Source organism: Pipistrellus kuhlii, unplaced genomic scaffold (assembly GCF_014108245.1).
Source record: "Pipistrellus kuhlii isolate mPipKuh1 unplaced genomic scaffold, mPipKuh1.p scaffold_m20_p_20, whole genome shotgun sequence".
Classification (NCBI taxonomy): domain Eukaryota; kingdom Metazoa; phylum Chordata; class Mammalia; order Chiroptera; family Vespertilionidae; genus Pipistrellus; species Pipistrellus kuhlii.
In genome coordinates this window covers 16,866,139-16,888,222 of record NW_023425516.1, presented here as the reverse complement: position 1 = coordinate 16,888,222, position 22,084 = coordinate 16,866,139, and the positions used below count along the sequence as shown (strand labels likewise).

At 40.8% G+C, this 22,084-nt stretch overlaps 1 protein-coding gene across 4 annotated transcripts in view; it reads right to left on the bottom strand.

Annotated features, from left to right (window-relative positions):
* Positions 1-22,084, bottom strand: part of CORO1C (coronin 1C) — an 85,145-nt gene that overhangs the window by 17,055 nt on the left and 46,006 nt on the right. For 3 of the 4 annotated variants that reach the window (XM_036448752.2, XM_045585643.1, XM_036448750.2), the window contains exons 2-3: positions 18,970-19,169; positions 1,799-1,921 (exon numbers count right to left, since the gene is read on the bottom strand). In XM_036448752.2, the coding sequence (XP_036304645.1) occupies positions 1,799-1,921; positions 18,970-19,169 (323 nt within the window). Of the gene's footprint in view, positions 1-1,798; positions 1,922-18,969; positions 19,170-20,168; positions 20,186-22,084 lie in introns of those variants that run through there. The other variant, XM_036448751.2, reaches the window with a different exon arrangement.

Below are 22,084 nucleotides of genomic sequence, written 5' to 3'. Positions count from 1 at the left end.
CTACCAAAAACAGCAGGGTATTCCCTTGTAATAAATCAATTCACTTAACTGAATTCATTCAACTTTAGTGTGTTTCATAATACAAAAGTTGTGTGTGTGTGTGTTTTAAAAGAGACAACATGACCAATAATGCTGGCAACAGAAAGAGGTGGATCAAGAGAGGTTAAGACTCGCAGTCAATTTAAGATTTTGGCATTAGGTGGAAATACTGTTCTTCTGCCCTCAGCAAAATGTTTGTGGCCATTAAAATGGTCAACTTAGCAGGGCACATTAAAAGGAACAATTCCTTTTAACAGCAGCATATTTCTTTAATATGCTTTGGCTGCCAAAACTATGAGATCGCAGGAGGAGTTATCCTCAGCCAAAAGTCCATGAGGGAAAATGAGTAAATGTTTAAATGTCACAGTTCAGAAATTAACAAGTGTTTGTGTAAAATCATTTTAATTAATAAAGGCTTCCAAACAATGCTCCTAAGTCTGGTTCAGTCCGCAGAAAATGGAGAGGGAAGTAACAGTAGTGGTTCTCTCAGCTCCCCACTTGATGAATCTGAGACTGCTTGCAACTTGATCAGTTACTACACTCCCGTTTCAGTACTTACTTCAGCACTTCCCCTCTGTGCTATGTCTAACCTTTTGGGCTAAGGTTAAAAATTGATCCAAACCAATTACAATCTTAAGATCATAATCAAGAACAAGAAGCTTTATATTAAAAAGTACACCAGCCCTGGCCAGGTGGCTCAGTTGGTTGGAGCGTCATCTGTGCACCAAAGGGTTGCTGGTTCAATTCCTGGTCAGGGTACATACCCAGGTTTTGAGTTTGATCCCTGATGATTGGGGTGTGTTTGGGAGGCAACCACCAGTTGATGTTTTTCTCCTTCCCTCTCTCTCTCTCTCAAATCAATTTTTTAAAGAAGTAGCCCAAGACCTTATTTCATATGTAATCTACTTTTGGAATCCAATGAGGAAATATATAAAACTTTAAAAACCTTTCAAAATGTAGGATGTGAGGGCGATCTGGCTGCGACATCTGTCACCCCATTGATCGCCAGGGTTGATTCGGCTGATCTGGCTGGCTAGGCGGGTGTCCCCCTCCTCCCTCACCGATCCATGTGCGTCCCTCCCGAAGCTGCGCGCTTGGTCGAAGAGGACGACTTTCCCCCAAGAGGAGAGGACCAGTCTTCGGTCAAGGGTATACGAGTAGCTGCGCTCCCCTGCTAGAACTTCCAAACAAGCTCAAAATGTTTGCACTGCTGCACAAAAAAAGGATTTCTTACCAAGGGTCCACGAGACAGAACACAACTTCTAATGATAGCTTAAAAAGAAGCATTTGCAAAAACTCTTTACTATCTCTCGGTATCTGTTCCATACCCCCCTTTTTATCCATACCCCTTTGGGATCTTATTTCACTGTAATGTATAATTCTTAGAAGCAGTTTGTTCTCTCTTTTTGGGGAGAGAAGAGAGGTCATGTGGCCCAGTAATTCACAGAATTATTGCAAAGTCATTTCAGTTTCTCCAAAATCTTCCCACAGAACTGTCAATAAGCACATACAAACACACACTCATACAAAAGAAGAAAAAGGATAACATAGTACAACCTCTTGTAAAAGCCTTCTCTGTCATTAAACTTTAATGTCACTAAGTCCTGTGTAATCCATTGGACAATCAAAACTGCTGTGATTTTCAAGCATCTACACACACACACACTCACACACACACACACACACACACACATACAGTTTTTGCAAGCATTCGGTGAGTGTTACTGGCTTGTGTGTATGCCACACCCTGGAAGCTTACCATAACCGTGCAGTCCTCTGAACCGCTGGCAATGACCTGATCGTTATGCGGGCACCAATCTATGTCAAGCACTGGTCCTGTGTGGCCACATACTGTAGGGTAGGATTTGTCAATTCGACCAGTCTGAAAGCAGAGAGAAGCAAATTTATTATGTAACGTCAATGCCAGAATTTGTTTTCTCAGACCCATTTCTCCTTTATCACCTCCACCCAAAACTCTCAATGATCTATTAAAGATCAAAATTTCTAGTACTACAAAGAGTTTAAGCAACTGCATTAATAGACAGAGCAAAAAGTAATACAAAAGTTTTTTACCAAAGTGTTTTTCTATGATAGCCAAATAATAAATTATACGTGTTTCTACCACAAAAGTTGATATTACTCAAAATTCAAAGTATAACTTTTAATATAATAAGTTAATATTCTTGAATATACAAATTGAAGTACTGGAAATGAACAGCAAAGTTAAGGTAATAAAATTAGCAAGCAACGTTAGGTAATAGAAGGAAACTCTTTTTTTTTTTTTAATATATTTTATTGATTTTTTACAGAGAGGAAGAGAGAGAGAGAGAGAGAGAGAGCTAGAAACGTCAATGAGAGAGAAACATCGACCAGCTGCCTCTTGCACACCCTCTACCGGAGATGTGCCCGCAACCAATGTACATGCCCTTGACCAGAATCGAACCTGGGACCTTTCAGTCCGCAGGCAGACGCTCTACCACTGAGCCAAACCGGCTTCGGCAAGAAGGAAACTCTTTAGCTACTGTTTAGGGGCTTTAGAACATATGTTTTACATACTATGACATATGTCTCCCCCCCACCCCCATTGACCCTCATCCCCTGCTACTCCCTCCCCTCAGGACAAGCCCCCACTATCCCAGCATCTGTGTCCATTGGTTAAAAAAATACAGTTTTTAATGTTGGTCATAAGTAACAGTCACAATTTGCTCATAGTACACATTTGAATCAAACAAGCGAACCTGGCTTAGGCCATTTTTGTATTAACCAGAGCAAATGCTACTGTAACAACAAGTGTTCAAAAGCTACTTCCTTTTTCAAACAAGTTAATGTTAGTCCATGCTGAGGTTCTTACAAGCTTTAACAGCTGGTGATCAAAACCGAATCACTGCCACAAAACCGAACCCTATTGTTGCTGCTGCTCTTGTTATGGCAAGACATCACAACACTGGGGACTGGAGAGGCTTCTGGGCAGTACTAGGACACCACAAAGCAAATCTCAAAAAATACCAAGGAATCAATATCCTGTAGAGCATGTTTTGAGTACAATGCAATACAATTGAAAACAGAAAAATATAAACCAAAAATCTCCAATGCTTCTAAAAAATTTTTAATGTACTAAATAATTCAAACAGAAAATTATAATAGCCAACAGACTGATCAATAAATAGCCAATAGTCTAACTGATCAATAAATACATGATTGCCATATTGTGATTTATAAGGTATTTGATCTTCATCCATAGTTCCTGGTTCACAGCTCCTAAAACCCTTAAAATTTCCTAAGTGTTGAGAGTGATAAAGATATCATCTTTTGTATGCTAATGAGGTGACTTTTGGATCCCATCCCAGGGCGGTGGCTAGTGGTCAGGAGAACCAACCATGTGATCAGAGGTGTGAAACTTTCAGTCCCACTCCCTGGCCTGGGGAGAGGGGAGAAGAGCTGGAGATTGAGCTCAAGGCCAAAGGCCACTGACCTAGTCAATCTAACTAACTATGAAGCCTCCATAAAACCTAGGAAGACAGCTGGCTGGTCGCTTGGGGAGCACTTCCCATGCCATTACACTATGCCCCAAGCTCCACAGACAGAAGCGCCTTTGTTGGGGACCTCACCTATGTATCCTTCAGTGAACTTTGTAATAAATCAGTAGCCTAGTGAGTAAAGGAGTTCCCCTGATTTCTGTGAGCCATTTTGGAACATCACTGTGTGAGTCAGAAGCACAGGTAACAACCTGGACTTGTGACTGGCACCTGAAGTATGTGTATTGGGGGAGGGAAGCAGTCTTTGGGTCTGAACCTTTAACCTGTGGAATGTGATGCTATCTCTGGGAAGACTGTCAGAATTGAGTTGAATTCTCCAGCACCCTGCTGGTGTCTGAGAACTGCTTGCTGGTATGAAGAAGTCTACATGCACACACAGAAATTGGGTCTGGAAACCCTTCTCAATAATATACCAAAGCTTGTGGGATATAGCTAAAACAGATCTTAGGAAAAAATTTATAGCCTTAAATGCATATATGACAGAAGATAGAAAATTAATGATGTAAGAATAAACCCAAAGAACGTAAAATTATGAGAAGTAACAAAAAGAAAATAAATAATAAACCAAATCAACAAAATTAGACATGGAAGACAAAAGGCACAAATACCAGATATTAAAAAGAGACATAATTTGGTAGAAATTTACATGATATGAAAATACTAGGAATAACATGATAATAAATTTGAAAAACCCAGATGAGATAAGCAATCTCTTAGATAAAAATCTAACTTATCAAAACTTTTTCAATAGATAGAAAACCTGAATAGACCTATAAGTGTAAAAGAACAAGTTAAGCATCATTCCACACAGCCCTGTAAATCAAGCAGTCACTAAATACCAAAAATCACTAGGCCCAGATGGTTGTGCATATTAACTTTACCAAATATTCAAACAAATGTTCCCAGAAAAGAAAAAGAGCACTGCTGACCTCGTTACACAAAAATGTCCACCTAGATAACAAAGGACAGTATATGGAGAAACATAAATCTATGAGACTTAGAAATATTGTTGCAAACTCCCTAAAAAATAAAAAAGTCACCCAAATTCAGCCTTATGGGTTGTTCTACAAAAACCATAAGCAAGTGAAAAGACAAGTTGCAGACTGGGGGAAGATATATATAGCATATAGACCGACAAAGTCAACAGCAATCTAACAGAATAATGGGCAAGCGATATGAGCAGATAATCCACAGAGAAGGAAACTTGAAAAGCCAATAGATATATGAAAACATCATCTCATCGTAATCAGGGAACAGCAAATTAAAACAATGAGGTAATATTTATACCTATTAAAATTGGCAATTAATTTGGAAGTCTACATATAAGTGCTGGTAAGTGTGCTGGGAAAGAGGAACTCATAAAAACTGATCACAGGAGAGACTATCCCACTACACCACCTTCTGAGAGCGATCTGGAAACAGCTGGAGGTGACAGTGCCAGCCCCTCGGCAGTCCCACTTGTAGGTGGTCTGTGAGAGGAAAGCCCCATGTTTTGCACAAGAAGGATATTAACTGCAGCACCGTGGGAATTGTGGAAAAAAGAAAATAGAAGCAACTTCACTGTCCTTTGGTATGGGAATAAGTATCATATAAAAGTTTAACAGACACAAAGTAACAGTCTGTTTAGATATATACACATGTAATAGAAGTACAAAATATGATATATACCAACTTTGAGGAAACAATTACCTCTGGGGAAGGAGGAAGAAGTAAAGACGGATGGTATCTTAGCTACATCTGTTATGTTTTATTGTTTTTCAAAAAAGATATATGAAACCAACATGGCAAAATCTTAACTTCTGCTTAATCTTGTGGGTGAGTACATGAATGCCCTATTATTTTATTTTTTGTTTGTTTGATTTGCATCCTATTTTTTAAAAATAATAATTCAATAAAGTTGAGAAACACTTGTTTCTAACTTTACTTTTATATATATATATATATATATATATATATATATATATATATATAATTGATTTAAGAGAAGAAGGAAGAGGGAGGGAAAATAACATCAATGATGAGAAAGAATCATCGATCGGCTGCCTCCTACATACCATCGACCAAGGAGCCACAACCCAGGCATGTGCCCCGACCGGGAAAAGGGGTTCAGAGATAGATGCACAACCACTGAACTACACTGGTCAGGCTAACTTTACATTTTTAAGTAATCTTTACTCTCAAGGAAAAACAGTTTTTATTGTATTCCAGGGTCTTTGCACTCTTAGGCTCTCCCCAGCAAACCACATCTGGCATCCCTGATGGCAAAGTACTGAATTCCGAACTTCCAAGGACACCAAATATTCCCCCCCCCCCCCCCCAATTTGGGTTAAGAAGAGCTTTTGCTCAGACACAGAACAATTTTGGAATCTGGAAGTGCTATTAAGAGTTGTTCTTAATTACGTACTGAGAAGCTTACGAAATTACTTTTTTTAGGTTAAAATTAAGCACCCAGGCTAACAGTTAATAGCTATAGCCAGTATTTGTCAGTCAAGTAAGATATTTGAGCAGTATTAAGCATTTCTGTCATTCCCAATTCAGCTTCTACAAGTTTATAGCATACAAGCTCTAAGCCTGGAATCTGAATGTTATTTAAAGGGCAACTACCATGTATTTCCTTTCCTCCTCTTTATCAAAAACAAATAACAACTAATACTTTTAGAATGCTTATGCTACATGTTAGGAACTATTTGAAAGCCCTTATATTCTTTTTCTTACAAGTACCTTTATGATATAGGAACTTCATTATCCCATTTTTCTAAATAAAGAAACTTTAGTACAAAGAAAGTAAAAAAGTAGAGATCTAAAATATCACTAGATTTCTATAGGGAAAGAAAATTTCCACTAAGCTATGAGATGAAAAAGGCACTAAAATAATGCTGAAATTATTGGCAGCTGGTTATCAGAAATAAGGAGTTAATAAAAAAAAATTATATCCTACAAACAGCTGCTTCCTCTGGTTGTGACATCATCAAAAATCCGTACAATAAATAAAACGGGGAAAGCAGCATCATATCGCAGCACAGCAGAAAGGGAATTGACTAAATGTCTGATAATGATAAAGGAACAGAAAAAAAGATGAAAGTGTGAGAAAATTGGCATTTTAAATCTACAGTACACTGATCATTTTACATACAGTATGTTCAAAACACAGTCAAGAACACACATTCTTATAAATGATGGTATTTGTACACCTACACACACACACACACACACACACAAAAGAACACACATTCTTATCCATAACAAAATAAATTTTTAAAAAGCATAACATAGTCACCCAATGAGTATATGTATATGTCACTAAAAGGGTGGAGCTGGGCGATTTTAAACTGCTGAGCGCTCAAGTACACGGAAACTGAAGGAAACCATACAATAATGCCTTATATGGTAAAGATCAGAGCACATCATTTCTGAAAGACATTTTGCACTAGGATCTAAATGAGAATGCATTTCTCATTCATACCCATGACACATCCTCATTTATCATTCGGTGAACAAACGAAGGAATCCATGTCTAATTTGTTAGACTGTGAAGGACCATTCACAAAGACATCCACGGAAGTCATGGTGACATACACAGCTTACCTGCACCTCTGAGCAGCAAATTTAAATGAATGCTGAGGCTGGAAGGAAGATTTACAAGAATTTAATGCCAGCTTTTACGTATCTTTTTTTTTTTTTTTAACTAAGTGGTGATTTATTTTAAAAATTATCCATTAATTTTTAAAGACTTATTTATAGAATAATTTCATTTACTACAAATGAGTCCACTGTTTCATTAGGGATGTGTCTCCTCAGTTGCATCATCTAGAACAGTACTACTTTTTCTAGCATGGAACTGAATATTTAGCTGAGAATTGTCAGCCAGCCAGTTGGACCTCCCATTTTAAACAAAGCTTTTTATTTATTGATTACTTACTAGTCCTAATCACATACCACAGACCTGTTATTGTACTTCTTTAGCTACAATTCCAAATGGTGGGAACTGCCAGCAAGTCAACTCAAGTGGTAAAAATTACCCAACACTAAGTTCCCTTCAGGCTTTGGCCCAGAGTCCAATTCAAAATTCGGGACGTGAGTGAAATAGGTCAGGACACTAGCTTACAGACTTTATCTAAAAGATCCAATGGCCTGCCAGGGGCCAAGCAACATGAGCCCCAGGGAAAATTCCACCTTCAAAGTGTGTGTACAGCTGGCACAAGAGAGAAGTGTGACAGCACAGTTTCCATGTGGCTGGCCCAAGCTGAGGCTGATGGCTTTGACGTGTCCCAGCCAGCAGCTCTCACAGGGGCAGAAAACCTCCTAGACACTGGCACTATCGTTTGCTTTAGGTTTGGGGAAAGTCCTCAAACATTTCAAAGCAGTAAAATAAAACTCAGCAGAGCTCCTGGAGACAGAGGCTTCAACTAAACTCACAGAGTTAGGTGACACTTTCAACCAATGGGCTTTTATATTATATATTTTTTTAATTGATTAAGGTATCACATATTTGTCCTCAACCCCCCATTCCAATCCCCCATTCCTTCCCACTCATGCCCCCATCCCTCTATTGTCCTTGACCACTGGTTAGGCTCATATGTATGCACACAAGTCCTTTGGTTGATCTCTCCCTTTTATCCCCACCCTCCCTTTGAGGTCCAACAAAGGTCCAATAAGACCCATGACTCCTTATCTCTGGGTCTGTTCTTGTCCATCAGTCTACGTTGTTCACCATTTCCCCTAGATGAGTGAGATCATGTCCTATTGGGTGGGCTTTTTTATTTTTTTAAGGGGAGGAGGGTGAAATAAAAAGTTAAGCATCAGTTAATACATAACTTGATCTTAACCGCTCTAAGGTGGAAAAAATTCCTCCTTAGGCATACAAAATTCAACGTAACTCTCATAATTCTAGTTGTAAGGAAGGATAATTGCCATAAATATCAATGGAAAACAACCACTGCTTCCACTTTCACCTAACAGTGTGTCTTATTTTTCACACTTCATTTCAAAAAGGATTCATACTTAAAAGGTACACTCATCCTACATGCCAAGGCCAGTACTGTGCAATCAACACATTCTAATTATATACTAACAAATGTGTACAGAAATCTCACAGATATGTTTCTATAAAGGAGTTCCACTCTAAGAACTAATGGTGTATTACAGATGTACCCGCAGACATTATAACATTATCAAACTCTCAAAATTCGGTATTGGGATGCTTCCAATATAACCTATGCATTATATAATGAGAATCACTGATCGGCTGCCTCCTACATGCCCCTTACTGGGGATTGAGCTGCATGCAGCCCAGATGTATGCCCTGACTGGGAATAGAACCATGACTTCCTGGTTCACAGGTTGATGCTCAACCACTGAACCACACTGGCCAGGCCAGAATAATTAGTTCTTAATATGAGATTGGCCCCTAACATGATAATTGTTTTAGATCCACATTTTAGCTTGTGCAGTATTAGGTTGAAGAAGCTACTGGTCCTAAGGAAAATCAACCTAATAATACTGTTTCACTCAAAATGTAACATATTGTTAAAACCACAGAACACTACCCAGCAAGCTTAGTCTTTCTCATAACTAACATGTTTTCATAAACCTAGTAAACTCCTGTGGTGATAAAAGGTGACACACATTAGTCTTATCAGTCAAATCAAATAATTCCTTTCAAGATGTTCAAGGTATTCCAAATGCGATTTCTTTCTAGTTTCCATTCTGGAGTTTTCAATCAAAGCCCAAGCTCTTCCAGAGTGCTGGGTTCTGGTTGCTCTCTATACTGTCTCCCTTATCTAGTCCAGCACAGGCAGCTTTCCAGTACTTTTCCAACTTCTAACCTTCTGTCATCTTAGTATGCAGCCATTTTAGAATCCACTAGAGGCCCAGTGCACAAATTCGTGCACAGGTGGGGTCCCTCTGGGTGGTTTGCAGGGATTGGGCCAAAACCAGCAGTCCAACGCCACCTGTAGCTCAGAGCTGCTGCTCCTGCTCATCCCAGCCCTACTGGGCCTTTGGCAGACTCGTGCCCAATCAGTCCTGATTGGGAGAGGCTCAAAACCGGCTCTCTGACATCCCTCAAGGGGTCCCGGATTGCAAAAGGGTACAGGCTAGCCTGAGGGACCCCACCGGTGCAAGATTGGACCAGGGAGGGCTCCAGAGTGTGTCCAGCCCATCTCACTCAGTCCCGATCAGATCACAGCAAGCCATTGAGCAGCTTTAGCATATCATTAGCATATTACGCTTTGATTGATTGTTCGGTTGTTCTGCCATTCGGTCTATTTGCATATTACCCTTTTATTATGTAGGATTATTATAATCTGTGCTTATTATACAGATTGATTATACCACCCTCTGATGTAAGGGTTTAAACAGCCCTAGCCCAACCTAATGCAAGGAACAAGGTATAAAGATTTTGTTTTAGGAAAAAATGCTAATCAAATTCACTCTTTGTGCCCAAATTTCAAGAATTTTGTCATAATGTTCCCAAATTAAAAGATCTTTTCAAAGGCATTGATAACTCATTACTGGCCTTGAAGCAATACAGTAAGAGTTTTTTTTAACTCTCAGCAAGGAGAATGGTAAGTCAAACATGTGCTCGGAAGCACAGGAAAAGTTTCCAGTCCAGGCATAAGGGCTCCATTCACAATGTGCAGAGTTCAAAGGAGTCAAAAAAGGATGTCTACTGAAGTGGGTTTTCCTTTTTATTCAACTTCCTTTTTCTTGTAACAGTACTATTTATGTGGATACGTGTTCTGTTGAAAACTCTTAATGCCCTATTGCCCCACAGGGAGGAGCTATATTGACTGTGGTCCCAAGACAGGGAGAAGGAGCCCAGATAAAACCGGGCCTTCTGCAGCAGACCGTAAGGAATGGCGCACACAATATATGACTTGTTGACAGGCTGGTCACTGAAGGTGACAGCTCACAGCCCAGGAATAAAGCATTCTGAGGAGGTTTTACTTTAAATGAACCAGAAACACCAACTTAAGAGAAGGTGCTCTGAAATAAAACACAGATGTGATTAGCCAGTCCTGTAAGGTAAGCTAAGCACTAAAGCTGCCAGGGAGGGGCAGTGTGGTTCTGCAGAGACCTCACCTACCTGTGAGTTAAAAAAAAAAAAAAAAAAAAAAAATCTTTATGGGCACAGTGAAATGACAAGCAAATAATTTTGCCATCAAGTGTCCTCTTTACAATTGTCTTCAGTTATAAAAACTTGAGAGAAGTTACTCTAAAACAATGGATATTTTATTATCAGACATCAATAAAGTGGAAAAGTTAATTAACATCTCCTTAACCACGCCTAAATGCCCAATGGTGACCAGAGAAGCTAAATTCTCTAACTTCCTGACTTAACAAAAAAAAAATTTATGAAGTGAAAACCTCATCATTGCAACAAGTAATTTCATATGATATTTATGGTCTGAGAACAAACAAAATCTAGAAACCCAAGATGAGGTGGAAGAACCAAGTCAAAATAAAATTCAGCTTCAAAGCAAAAGCTGAAAAGCAAAAGAACTATTGATCTAAGTACAAATATAGGAAATTAAAACAAAGCATCCAGAGTCAAATTAGAGAGGAGAGTAACTGGCTGCCTCACCCCTTGCACTGAGCAAATGACACGGGAGGTAATCTCCCCTGGGTCCCTCTGAGAATGATGAACTTGAACTCCACGGCTCCCCCTTCCAATCCCAGTTTTACACTGGTCTGCCCACAAGCCTCAGAATAAAAATCCACCCTCCTTGAAGTGGGGATGAAAAGCAGAAAAAAATTACAATGGTTTTAGGTAAATGCCTTGGGCTTCACGGCCAAGGCAGTTCCCGTCTTGAGCAGCTGTAAATAAGCAGAAGGACAGGAGTAGAGACCCAATTCAGTAGCTTGTATCATTTACTCATGACTTAAAGTTCAGCCAGAAGAGAAACCCAAGCCACTGCTCCTCTGACAGTGCCAACACGTGCTACATCACTGGTCCTCCCAGCTCAGCCTTCCCTGCACTCAACTCAGGTCGCATCCCTAATCAGCACTGATATTCAACTTGTTAAGAACAGAAAATTTGCTACCTATGGTTATAAAGTGGCTTCTGGACAAATCAGGACTGCAGAAATGTGTTCATTAAACCTGAGTCTATTTCAGAGTAATCTGCATTCAAGAACCTTTTTTTCGCTGCTTTCTGGGGCCTGGGCTATCATGTTTATGCACTGAGGGCTTCTGCCGGCAGCACTTGTCTTGTGCTCTGCACAAACTCGGGCTCCAAAAAACAGGAAAGAGTTAAACGTTCTTTGCACTTGACTCAGTGGCTTCCCTTCACCACACACTCCCAGATCCCACCGTTCTCTGAGCCGCTGTGCAGCCAATCAAAGCAAAGGAAGGAAATTATCCTGGCCAGCTGACAGCCCCAGAGCTCTGATGGCCATATATGGTAAAAACCACTGTCAGAGCCTTGTCAAGCCTGCGGGCCGGCTGCTGTGGACATATCAGTGAACTGCAGCAGTTTGAGAGGCTGGCCAAGGAAACACACAAAGGACAGGCAGCCTGCTCATCTCCAGGGGAGGGGGGAGGGGGAGGGGAGAGGGGGGAGAAGGGTGGGAGCCATCATCTGCCAGGGCACACTCTGAGTCACAGTCACTCACTGCAATCAAAAATAGCCCCAGGGTACATTGTGAGGTTCCTTCTGCTGGGACTTTGTGCACCATTGTTAACTGAGGTTGAGTAGTGTCCCCCATCTCACCCCACCCTCCATAGCAAGACTATGGAAAACGGAGTCACTGGGAGAAAATGAAAAGGCCCTTCTGTGCGCTTCATGTGATAATGAGACCGTGTAGGGCTCACTCGCTCATGTGGCTGGCAGCTCGTGACATAATTTGGAAGTCATTGTTCTGCACCTGGTGCCTTCGCCTGCCTCCTCCAACCCCTCCTCCCCACCCAGCTACACACACACACATACACTCATCAGGCCTCCCGGCCTTTCAGGGTCCATACAACTGACAGTTTAAGGTGCTCAGGGCATCAGACAGTGTCTATTTCAGGAGACAGTGAATGGGCATTCCAGGACACTGACAATGAACCCCTGCCCATGACACCAAAGCCACCAAGGGCCCAAAGTCCACATTTGTACACAGGGCTATTGGCATTGCTACCCTGTCCAAATGGAGTGCCGCTAATTGTGGGAATGGAAATTGCCTGTCAGCAGTGTACAGTAAGGGGGGAGGGGGGTGCAGCCAATGCAAATCCAGCAGGTGCTGGGTAAAAGCACCCTCGGAGGCTGCCATTTCTTTTGAACTAGTCCAAGAAAGAAGGCACCTATCAGCATGGCGTCTGGCACTTAAAACCTCAAAAATGTGAACTGCTGTGATTTCATCATTCATTGCTGCTGTTTCTGCACAGGACATGGTATAGATAAACCTTAAGACAATTTTCTGAGCTGACAGAATCAAAGCCCTGACAGGCCAGTGTTTTTGTTATTAAATCCCTAATCCCAGAGAAAGATGCAAAGGATTAAGTGTCAATTAGACTGCAGTTTCTATACCTACCACTCCATCCCCAAAATCTTTCACACTCTCGAGGGGGGGAGATATTAACAAAAAAATATACATGTACAAATCAAACCAAGATTCAGAGACCTAAATTCTAATTCATGAAAGACTCACAGCTCTGGGCAATCACTCAATCTGAGTTTCAATTTCTGCAAATGAAGAGCAGAGGGATGACAGCAGTTCTACAATGAGCAGAAACTGAGATTCCATTTAGGTGGGGGCCCTCTAAGCATATTCAGATATCATCCTGGAGTCTCGTTTTTAAGACTATAACATGAAGTCACTGCCTTTTCCTGAGGCTGATACAGAGGAAACGTGCAATGTTGTTCCAGTTATAACAACAATCCAAAAAATGTAGAACAGTGCTTATTCTGGTTCTCCTCCATAAAATGATCACGGAAAAGACCAATTTTGCACTATTTACAATGGGGGTGGGAGCCAAGAAATGTGATTTTTCTATCAAAAAGCTATTCTTCAGCCCAGCCGGCATGGCTCAGTGGTTGAGTTACAACCTATAAACCAGGAGGTCCTGGTTCGAGTCCCAGTCATGGCAAATGCCCAGGTTGCGGGCTCGATCCCCCAGTGAGGTAGCCAGCTGATCAATGATTCTCATCATTAATGTTTCTTGCTCTCTCTCCCTCTCCCTTCCTCTCTGAAATCAATAAAATACTAGTATATATATGTTTTTTTAAAAAGCAGGTATCCTTCAGCTTCTCTTAATTCCCCTCCAATCAAATATCCCATTTCCCCAACACTAGAAAGGTCTATCTAAGTTCCCAGATCCAGGAATCTGAGGGGAGAATGTGGCTCCCACCTCATTCTTTGCCACCCCAGAGCATCTCTTTTAATTCAGTTTAAGGAATTGGCTGGGCTCCTCTTCTGTTTCATCTCTAGTTCCTACACACGGGAAAACCTGAATTCTAATAGAATATTCTGTGATGACTTCCTTGACTTCTGAGCCTCAGTTGGAAGTCATCTCTCATTGTGTGTGAGAGCACTTTATACACACACAGAGCTCCCAATTGAAAGATCAAGGTCAACTGTTATGAAAAGTTAGGAGAAGAACCAAACATAGGTCATGGCACAGAGCAGGTGCTCAAATGTCTAAGGAATGAGTATGTGAATGAATAAATGAATGTGATTTCTAAGGAATGAATATGTGAATGAATGAATAGGATTTTTTAAAGTAGAACTGTTTTAGATTTCACTAAAACTTACACCGTTAGCTCTTTATATGACACTTTTAAAAAAATAATCTTTACATGTAATAAGTTCATTGTAAAACATTTTGTAAAAAGTATAGGTATTATAAAAAAAAAATCACCTTCAGACCCACCATCAATGTTAACATTCCCAAAAACCAATAATGTAATTTGAAGTTATGTGTAAGATAGCGAGTATGACCTTATAACATATTTTTTAGGTTATATGACAGTATCATGGAACATAAGGATCTTGCCATATAACATTAACTTTCTCTGGCTTCTATACAGAATCCCCCAAGTACTCATATATTTCTTTTTAATGGAATGCTTAAAACTATGAAACGGCCTTCTTTTAGGTCATTGTGAACCTCAATGTGACCTCACATTATGAATCAAGCACCATATTCTGAGAATAGATGTATGAGTTATCAATTGCTGCTTCACTCTAAAACTCAGCCACTTAAAGCAATAAACATTTATTATCTCACCCGGTTTCTGAGGGTCAGGAGTTGAAAAGCAGCAGTTATCTGGGTAGTCAAGATGTCAGCCAGGGATGCAGGATCCATTTTTAAGATGGTTCCCTCACATGTTTAAGTTGGTGCTGGCTACTGGTGGGAAGTTCTATGGACCTCTCCACAGAGCTGCTTGAACATGGAGGCTCCAAGAGAGATAAAGTAGAAGCCATGATGCTTTATGACCTTGCCTCAGCGTCACACTCCACCAACTGCACCATATCCTCGTGGTTATACAGTCAGCCTATTAATGTGGGAGGGCACCACACAGGCATGAACACAAGGAGGTAAGAATCCCTGAGGCTACTACCACAGAGCGTAAAGCAAGACTTTGGAGAACCTGTTTTCAAGAGCTACCATTCAAACAGCCATCCAGTTTGCACCCTCTATCCAAGTGAATGTCAGCGGACCAAGAGTATGTCATTCTAACTGCCCTCCCCTTATCTGTTAAGAAGGAAGAAAATAATTATAATACAACGTGACAATGAAGTCTGTGGTACTAGTAGCATGGGCAAGGACCCAAAGAATGATTTCCATTGTCTCAGCAAATTAACAAGTAACAAGTGAGTTGGACACTGAACAATTAGAATACTACTCAGTACTGACTGAAATGAATCAAGATTTCTTCCTCAATAAATATGGCAGAAAAACACTCCCTTGTAAACATAAGTTCTATGAGAGAGTTAAGTCCTAATGCCCTAAGGAAGCTACTATAAGTAACGAATTAATTTATTTCCTATGTATCTAGAAGGCACAGCCATGTCCCATCCTTGAGAAAAGAAAATATTCACTGAAATGATTTTCTGTAGAGCTAAATTTTTTCACAAAATCCTAGTTGAGAAAGACCACAAAATGAATTGAAAAGATAGTTCACAGACATAAATATAGCAAGATCTCAGATATTCCCACACTCAGTTCCTAAAATGTTAGAAACGTATATAACTGTATATAAGGTATACTAGTATAAGGCATCATACAACTACACCAGAGGAGCTAGGACAGAGGAGATTAACAGAGCCAACAGGTTAACAGAGACCTAGCCACACTTATCCCGTAAGGGTTCAAAGCAGAGCTGCTCTCTCAGGCAGTTGAAGGGAGGATGAAATGAGTCATCACTCCAATGCTAGCGGGTAAGAATAGTTTATAGAGGAAGGGAGAGAGCAATTAGGCAGGATAGGACCCCTTCAATTTGTATCCTCCATCCAAGTGAATATTGAGAGCAAGAGCATATAATTCTAACCAACTCCCCCCTCACGCTTACTTGCTGAAGTTAGGATTTACAGGCTCACTGTGATCTGAAATTCTGGTGCATGTGCACCTAACCACAAAATGGTGTGATGTGTCTGAATGCCCCACGTGGTTCACAGAGGGATGGGAATGCCTCAGTCCCACATCACGAGTGCAGTTATTCCACACAGGAGGGGCTTGTTCATGCCCATGTGGTAGAGCACGGGGGACTGGGACAAGGCAGTCCATGCAGTTGTGGTGGGAAAAATCCCTATACCTCAAACCACAAAGCCAACTTCTGTTCAGCAAGACTGCTATTATTCAGCCTGTGAAAGACCAAAGAATAAGAAAACGCATACTAAGCCACACCTTAATAAGTCATGACAGAATGGCATGCCATAGCTTGAAGGAAGCATTACAAAAGCGATCCTGAATCACGTGTTAACCTAAATCGCCCCACCTCAGGGCTGAGTACTTTCCATATTCCTCTGACAGTGACCTCTTAAAAATCCCACTTTCTCTAATAAAACCTTCCTAACAAAAACCTCGTAAACCAGCTAAAGTAAACATACATTTCATTCCTAAACTTACCTCTTGTTGTATATGTGTTTTAATGTATGTCCCTACTACTCTCTCCATTTTCTATTTTAAGTCCTGCAAGGCAGAGTCCGTGATTCTCCTGGAATCTAACCACAAATCCTCATGAGATTGCAATAATAAGCCCTATTTACAGCTAACACTAGCTCTGAAGAGAAATTCAATGAAGACCATGTTTTAAAATGGGAGCCTTTCTGAAAGTGTCACAATACATCTTAAGATCGATACATGCATATTCAATATTAATATGTATTGAGAGCCCCGACAGCATCACCCAAACCAGTCTGCCTGTCTATATTAAAAAAAAAAAAAAAAAAAAAAAAAAAGGGGTGTGGGAGTGTGGGGGGTGTGGAGGGAAACATTACCAGAAGTCTCTGAGATAGTTATTAAAAACCATACCCCTAACTGAAAAATTAAATACCCATCTCCTTGAGTTCATGGTTAGAGTAATCCCAGACTGCTATCAACACATATTGGAGCCCAATACACATCTAGAGCATCATTTTCTATGATCTTGATTTCAAGCATCACTTCATGTTATATGTAGAAATTTGATTTTTCTTCACTTTCAAAACTCCAGTGCCTTATCTTGGCTGACAAAGCTGAACCGTCTTTCAGCTGGACACCAAAAACCCACCACTAAAAAGTCAGGTTTCCCAGTGCTCCTTGTTCTTGGTAAACAAACTAAAAAGTTGTGGAGACCAAATGCAACTGGCATTCATTTCAAGCTCCTAGTCCAAAATCAGGCTTAAGTACTGTTATAAGATTGTCATGTATCATTTGCCAATAAACAGCAATGTTCTCCACAGAAATAAAAGTATCCAAGTAGAAAATTAAATTTCCATTTAATGAAAAATTCTCCGTTAAAATATCACCAACGATTCCGCCAATTAGGAGATGCATTTGAAAACACAGATCGAATTTGTTCCCCAAGGCATCTGTCCCCTATTTCGGTAGTGAAATGGTCCTATTATGTAATATCACATCAATCCAGTCGCTAAAGTAAAAATCAGATGTTAAAATAAAACACGTTAGTCATAAGCATCTGAGAGAAAAGTACAGGAGAATTGGAAGTTTTCCCAGTGAGAGTTTTTCCTAAGGAAAAAACACCCAAATGGGAAACAATACTTTGAAAGAAAATCACTTTTATTGTAATCACTTTCAGAATCACATGGTCCATAATGATGAGACGTGCCCCTCGTATGCATGGCTCAGACTCAGGGAGACCCACTGTTCTCAGCAGAGTGGAAACAGCTGTAACGTGACCCAACACCTCATCCTCACCAGCACTGAGCCCTTATCAGAGCTCAGGACTCACCAACCCTTTTTTCCTCCAAAAGCTAACTAGAAAATTACTCTTCCCAGGTTCTCTCTCACACAGCAACACTGCCCCCCCCCAACCACCCCCGCCCAACCTCCCTCCCCCCAATTATTTGTGACTCTGGGATTTCCTTTTAAAGCAAGTATAGGTAGATTTTCACCACAATATTCAAGAATAGTCAGAAAATCACAAATCTCCGATCTTCTCTGAATTGGAAATGACTCTCTGGATGGAGTAGGGAGAACTGGGAAGTCCACTGATGTAGAAGGTCACACAAATCACTTTCAGTGAAGATCCTTTATTTCTACCACTTATTAACACTGTTTAGATCCTATGCTGAAACTTACTGTTATCCAGACTTAAAATCTGCTTCACTGGGAACCTTTTCTTGAGCTTTGATTTCATTTAGCATTCAAAAAACCAAAAGTCTCAGTCCTCATGACTTCACACACACAAAAGATGGTCTTACAAATTTCTGCCCAAAAAAAGATTGTTTTTAAACTATATCTTTTGGAAAAAGGTTTGTGAAAAGTGGGTGACTAACCAAATCATAAAATTCCTTGCCTGCCATGCTCACAGCATCATTATGATAATCTTTTTCATCCACAGACGTCACGCCCAGAACAGAGTTCATCTTTCTGTTTAATGATTCTCTACTAGAGAAAATCTGATGTGGTTGTAAACTGTAAGGAATGAAACCTCAATTATATCACAGTCTAATGGTTTGGGCAATCTATTACAATGTTAAGCAAAACAGAAAGTCAGGCCCTAGCCAGTTTGGCTCCCTGGATGGGGCGTTGTCTGGGGACTGGAGGGTCCCAGGTTCAATTCCGGTCAAGGGCGTGTACCTTGGTTGCGGGCACATCCCCAGTGGGAGGTGTGCAGGAGGCAGCTAATCGATGCTTCTCTCTCATGGGTGTTTCTAACTCTCTATCCTTCTCCCTTCCTCTCTGTAAAAAAAATCAATAAAATATATTTTTTTAAAAACAACAACCAGAAAGTAAGATTACTTACCTTGTGCAAAGGGAGCACGAGGAACGCACCTCCCCCACTTGCTTCAATGATTATGGCAACAAATCTGGGATTGACAGCGCAAAAGGAACTATCCCAGGTCACTCGAGAAACACGGATGTCATCATAACACTGGTCATTTTTTACTGCTTGTCCAAATACATGCCGGAACTTGCTTTGTCGTACCACTCGCCTCATCGTGTCTGTAGGAGAACAAAAATTATGTTAAAGTCATGCACTCAACTGAAAGCTTTACTTTTACAAATTAAAAAAAAAAAAAAAAAAAAAAAAAAAAAAGCTCTAAGTAGAAAAAAAATTTAAAAACAGAATGGTATGGCATTTTGTCTGCTCCCGTAAAAAGGAGCCTAATGGCAAATCCAAAATTCCTTGAGCAGCACATACCCATAGAAAACTGAAAATGCGTCAGGGAAACGTCAGGGAAAGAATTACAAAGAAATGAAAAATTCCTAATTCAAGATCCAGAAACTGCTCATCAGTTTAATTTCAGGGAAAAGATCAAGACAAAGAATGAAGAAAAATTAGACTTTCAGGACTGGGTGGGAATTGAAAGATAAGTAAATTCAACTCTCTCTCCCCCTTTTAAAGATAAGAAAAACTCCAAAGTTAAGTTATGTAGTAGATTTGAAGCTCAAGAACCCCTCCCCGCACAAGAAAAGATATGACACTGGCCTTTTCCTCAGTCTGCCAAGGTAATTTTCCCCCAGACACCAGCACTCCCGTCTGAGAATTCTGCCCGCTCACAAGTGTTTCCACAAGACCAACTATGAGTAGTAGAGAATTCAAGAAATATAAGCATCCACCCTTGTCTTCAAGAGCCTTCCAACACAGGCATTATCATCAGAGCAAATCAGAACCAAACTCCTGGTGCTGAGTGCTACCAGAAATCTGGCTAAGGCAACTGACAGTTCAAAAGCCAGGACTCAAAAAAGAGTAGCAAGGACTTAAATGGAGAGTAATGGGATAAAAATAATGTTTGGGATGGCAACAAGTCTGACAGTGGCATACTAGCATTTTAGACAGGAAGAAGCTAAAAGCACGTTCTGGGCTAAGAGCTGAGACAATAAGCCAGGCCTGGAAAGGCCTGGAATGACTGTAGCAGTAGCAGTTGGACAGCGGAACGGAAAACCTCAGGGAGGGGAAATGAACCAGGATGGTTTTTCACGTCAGAGTTGATCATTCACCTGAGGGAGGGGTGTTATTCCTGGTTTCCTCCTGGGTCATTTCAGACTCCAAATTCCACTAGGTTGTCCGATAGACGTGTGCACTGAAAGCTTCCTGCTTTAACATCACCAGGCCCCACCCGGTGAGTGTCCTGGACTGTGCCAATGTAATTATCCTCCCTGTCAATGTAGAACATTCTGCTCACGTTGGCTAGGATAAAAGGGGCCTGGAGAAAACCTAAGCGGAAATGGAACCTGGTCAGCTGAAAATCAGTCATTCTGACCCCCATCAGGTACAGAGGACAGCTAATACCTGTCCTCTCATGCCAAATGAGACACAAGGTGGGCTTTTGCTAATTGCTTCCCTCTACTTCCCTTTCTCATGACGCTGGGCCCACTGCTAAATGCAAAGGGAGATCATTTATTTTTGCCAGTCTCTTTCTAACCTTCTAAGGTGTGTGCAAAACTTGTTCTCTCCAAGCCTGGGGCATGTGGCTGGGTTGAGGCAGCAGACTGTTGGCAGGCAGTTGAGCACCCATGTTCCTCAGCCCAGCTGTTGCCAGACCTTCCCAGCTGACTCCCAGGACCATACATTTAGAGAACTTGGTAGAGGAGAGGGCAGATTATTTGCTTCCACGTGGCCAGGGTTCTTCATCTGTGAAACAGTGTGAATAATTCTCAAGCATGAGGAGATAAAGAGCTTCCATAAGGTGGTGAAAACCACAAGGAAAGTACATCCATACAAAAGCCAATGTACCGCCAGCTGGTTTCTGGATCCATTTCCCTACACAACCATCTGCACAAGTTAGCAGAAGCTCAAATCCCACCAATACCTTCTAGCAAGTATTTCAAAAGTAAGTTAACATAGAACTAAGGATTGCACCATATGTCAAGAGTTAATATTTTTCATACACAAAGTTCTTACAAATTAAAACATGAAAATCTCAGTAGAAAAATTACACAAAGGACATGAAGAGGTAATTTACAAAAGAAATACAAGTGGCATTTATCTTCATTCCTTCCTGGAATCCTAATAAAATGGCAAAGAATAAAAGCAGGTATAAACACCAAAGGACATGAGAAAGGTCACTAAATGGAGCCTAAGAAGAATGCAAATGGGACAACAAAATCTTGGGAGATGGAAAGCTATCCTATACTGAAATGAAATGCGAATGTCCTCTGTTCTCTTGCATGTTGCAGGAGGAAGGGCTCATTTGAAAACACCAAAGCCCACGGAAACCCCAGAGCACTCAGAAGAGAAGCAGGGATGTGGGAGAGGGGCTACCGAGAAAACTGACGCCTAAATCAGAAGCAGCTCCCCACTCAGATCACCCTCTCCCTGCTGCACAGAGCACTGCCCGCACCCGCTCCAGCACAGCCAGACTGCATGCCCTGGGCAGGTTGACACGTAGCACGGGTGAGCACAGGCAGGAACAGGTGTCACACTGACAATGTGGTTCTGTATAGTGGAGTCTCCCTTGTTACTGGGGCTCCCAAAACACTGGCTACCAGCCATCTGATAAGATCTCACCACCCCTGTGAGATCTACCACTCAACCAGCCCCTCAGCCCACACATGCATGAGGTCAACTTTTTGTGCCAACCTTTTAAATGTGAATGGACATTTGAAGAAGGCCTCTAACTTGAAAAATAAGAGACAACTTTCCTCTTCACTCAAATAAACTAGATATCATCTAATCTCACCAGCAATATAAACGTGGATAAGTGAAGTGCTTTGAATATCTTAGTAAAATGTATTACACAAATCTGCTGGCTAACTTACATACTAAAATACCTGTAAAAGTCATTTCTATATTATACACAGTGACAATTTATTTTCATCCTAACTGCACAGAGTCAGAATGATACACAGGTTCTTTTGCTACCACCATAGATTAGAGCAGGCGTCTTCAAACTACGGCCCACGGGCCACATGGG